The 3,578-nt window shown below is 50.8% G+C and overlaps 1 protein-coding gene across 3 annotated transcripts in view; it reads right to left on the minus strand.

The window, feature by feature from the left end:
* The window catches only part of KCNQ2 (potassium voltage-gated channel subfamily Q member 2), a 165,594-nt gene extending 162,862 nt beyond the window's left edge, over nucleotides 1–2,732 (minus strand). For all 3 annotated transcript variants that reach the window (XM_069072604.1, XM_069072603.1, XM_069072605.1), the window contains exon 1: nucleotides 2,039–2,732. In XM_069072604.1, the coding sequence (XP_068928705.1) occupies nucleotides 2,039–2,334 (296 nt within the window). In that variant the 5' untranslated portion in view covers nucleotides 2,335–2,732. The remainder of the gene's footprint in view (nucleotides 1–2,038) is intronic.
* Nucleotides 2,733–3,578: the final 846 nt, after the last annotated feature.

Genomic DNA, 3,578 nt, shown 5'->3' on the forward strand with positions numbered 1-3,578 from the left:
GAGAGAGAGAGAGAGAGAGAGAGAGAGAGAGAGAGAGAGAGAGAGAGAATCAATCACTTTGGTGTCTCCATTTCATCCCCCCTGGGGAATAGTATATACTCAGTTTAAGATATGCCTGCTCAACGCTTTCTCCTTCGCTCTTCTCTTTCTCAAATGCTTTAACTCACAAAATGGCTGTGTTCTGGTCAGACTTATTTGGTTTTGGTAGTGAGTAACAGAAGAGGATGGCAAGAAACCCACCTGTATATTAAGAATCTATATGCTTAACTTGCACACACTTACATACATAAACCTACTCATATGCAAATGCACACAAAGGGAGCTTGTTCATTTGGTTCTGATTGGGAAAACAGGCCCTGGGACAAGAGAAGCTCCCAGACAGTGGAGAATTTCAGAGTCACAGAAATACCAATCACTCTTGGATGTGGTTTTCAGCTTTCAGCTAGAGGATGTCTCTAGATGTGATTTGGAAAACAGTGCATTTTCTACTTTTTGATTTAAAATAAGCAAAAAAAAAGAAAGAAAAAATTATAAGAATCAGAGTTAGAAGAGATCTTAGAAGTCATTTTGCCCATTGCTATCATTTGACATGCAAAGAAACTGAGACTCAGGGAGGTGATATAACCTATCAAAAATAGTCAAGTTGTCTCCTGTTGTACCTCCCACCCCCCACCCCAACATAAACACAAACACATCCTCTCCACCAGCTCCCACACTCTGATCTATGCTGGGGTTTTTTTCTTATTCTTTTCTGCCTAAGATCTCCTAAGTATTATAGTGATAAAAGCCAGTAAGTAAGCCACCTTTCCTGAAAACAATCCAGGAAGGATAAATAATAAGGGTCAGGGAAGGAAAGGTGTCAAACTTCACCTCCATAAGCATGTGTTTCCCAAAGTGTGACTGAGGTGATCTCCCCATCTCTGAGTTCCTCCTCTTGAACACAATAGGAAACCCTCAAATACGGAGGTTAGCCGAAGCCCCCACAGTGAGAGAAATCTGGCGCTATAAAGAGAGGATAGCCCAGCCCACCTTGCTGCTAGGGAATATCCTCTGCCATCAGCTGAGCTGCCAATGGAGGGGAGGACTTGACTAAGCTATATCAATGGGGCTATATTAACAAGGTCTAATCTGAAGAGAGGACAGAGAGAAAGCAAATTTTCCCCAAAATCTATCTCCTCTGGCTTCCTCCAGATGTCTGGGCCTTTGTTCTAGCTGAGACAGCTGCTCCTGCCCCCACCCCCATAGAAAAATGGAAGGAGAAGATTAGGGAATAAGAAGATAGGCTATCAATGGTAGGTGGGCAATGCCTGAGAAAACACCTAAGGGAAGGATATGAGGAATGGATATGAAAAAACAAATCTCCCCATCTCTTTGCCGGAAGATGAAGAGAGAGAGACAGAATTAGAATTAATGTTGGTGGAAAAGGAGTCCAAAGTTGCATGGGGGTGGAGATGAGAGAGGAAAGATGGGGCAAAAGTTCCCAAACCCGAGTCGACCTGGGACCTACATCTGAGTTTGCATATCCAAAGCAGTCTTGCAGCAAGCACAATCATAAGTCACCATTATCTTTATCTCCTCCAACACAGAGATGCATTTTTCTGGGGCACCTGGGTATTGTTTTAAAGCAGAATCTTTTTGCCTGATTTATCCTGGTAATTGTTCGATTCCGCATTTTAATGGCAGAGATCACACACAGACCTGCAGCCAAATAGTACCACCCACAGATTCACAATCATACGCAATGACAGTCACACACTAGCACCCACGAACACACAATCACAACTCGATACACTCGCACCAGTATCACGCAGACACACAATCACGCAGCACCACACCAACACATTTACATGCTATCTGTCTTTATCACCCCTAACATCCGCACTCACAGGGACACCACAGAACTCACACCATTCCACCTCTATTCCTAGGAGTCTCCTGGAGATACCTCCCCTGGGTCAGATAGCCCCATAATACAACGCAGCTGTCCTCTGCCAGCCCAGCCGGGCCCGGTCGGAAAGTCCGCCTGCCCCTTACTCACACATAGGCATGATAGATGAAGGCCCAGCCCCGGGGTCTCTCCAGCACGTTGTAGAGAAAATTCTGCAGCTTGCGGTAGAAGGCATTGCGCTTCGGGGGTTTGCCAGTGCCGGCGCCGCCCGAGCGGGGCTTGCTGAGGATGCTGCCGCGTTTGCTGCTCTCGGAGCCGGCGATAAGCAGAGCCCCGTCCCGGGTGGAGTCGGGGGCCCCGGGGTCCAGCCCGACGAAGCCCACCTTGAGTTTCTTCTCTCCGCTGGGCCCCGGATAGACTCCCCCATTGCGGGATTTCTGCACCATCCTGGCCCCCTGGGGTTGCGCCCCAACTCACTGGGAGGCTGGGCGCGCAGGGCCCACAAGGCTGGGGAGGGGGAGGGAAGGGGAGAGTAGGGCAGGGGGCCCTTGGCGCTCAAGGGCGCGGGGAGGGGGCTCCTCAGCGGGGGCGCATGCTGGGAAATGCTGGACAGCACCGAAACCCTCGGCCGGGGATTAGCATGGCGAGTCTGGGGCAGAGAGCAAGATAAAGAGCTGGGTTGGTGGGTTGTAGGGCTATAGGGCCGGAGGCAGGCTCTGCGGCAGCTTCCCCAACCTCACGACGAGCCTGGGAGAAAGGAAACGCTGTGATCTCCTGGGCTCCACTCAGCTTGGCTCAGCTCAGCCCACTCACTCCCTTGCTCTATCACTCACCAGGAGCCCGCAGCTCAGGCTTCTACCAGGGCTGTCACGGCTCCTCCCGGCCACCATCCGCTCCCCCCCCCCCCATCCCGCCCCCTGCCAACCCCCTCCCCTTAATTAACCCTTCGCCAGCCTGCCTGACGACTCAGGCAGAGGAAGAGAGTTGGAGGAAAAAAGAGAATGTCCCCGGGCTGGGAGCCCTGAGAGAGGGTCTGGGGTTTATGCCATAAGTGACAGTTAGTGATTGAGAAAGTGGAGGAGTCCCTTAGCTAAGGGTCCAGGGTAGTCCCTCACGAAGGAAAATCAAGGCAGACCCCTGAAAGGGAACCCCTAGGAAATCCCCTCTGATCTTCCCTCCCTCCATACCCACGCATCGCGTGCGCAATACACCAAATGAAAGAGCAACTCAACTCTGGCCTCACCCTCTCCCAAGTCTGCCTGAAGTTGGAGGAAGAGGAGGGACTTAACCCCCCAAATCCTCAATATGAGGCAAGAAAACCCCTCCAAATTCTTCCCACACGCACCCGAACTTCAGAGCTTCAGGATGCAGGGAACAATGAACCACCTAGAAAGACTGGGGCGGAGGGTGGTGGGCCAGGGGAGGGAGGAGGAACAGAGTGCTCACCAAGGGTAATTAGAAGCAAATCAGTCATTTAACAAACATTTGCTGAACATTTAATGTGTGCATAGTCCTAAGCTGGAACAAAAACAATGAGGCTGAGTCCCTGCCCTTAGCTAGCCTGCAGAAGGCAGGAAAAATAAGAAGGGACCACAATGGAAGGCTGAGAGGGATAAGCACCAGGAGAGAGATATGAAAGGGAACAAAGAGCTCTGTGAGATCCAAGAGAAGGCAGGGATTCCGTCTACCT

Source organism: Petaurus breviceps, unplaced genomic scaffold (genome assembly GCF_028583685.1).
Source record: "Petaurus breviceps papuanus isolate PSGF00001 unplaced genomic scaffold, PetGlider_PUasm1.0 90847, whole genome shotgun sequence".
Classification (NCBI taxonomy): domain Eukaryota; kingdom Metazoa; phylum Chordata; class Mammalia; order Diprotodontia; family Petauridae; genus Petaurus; species Petaurus breviceps.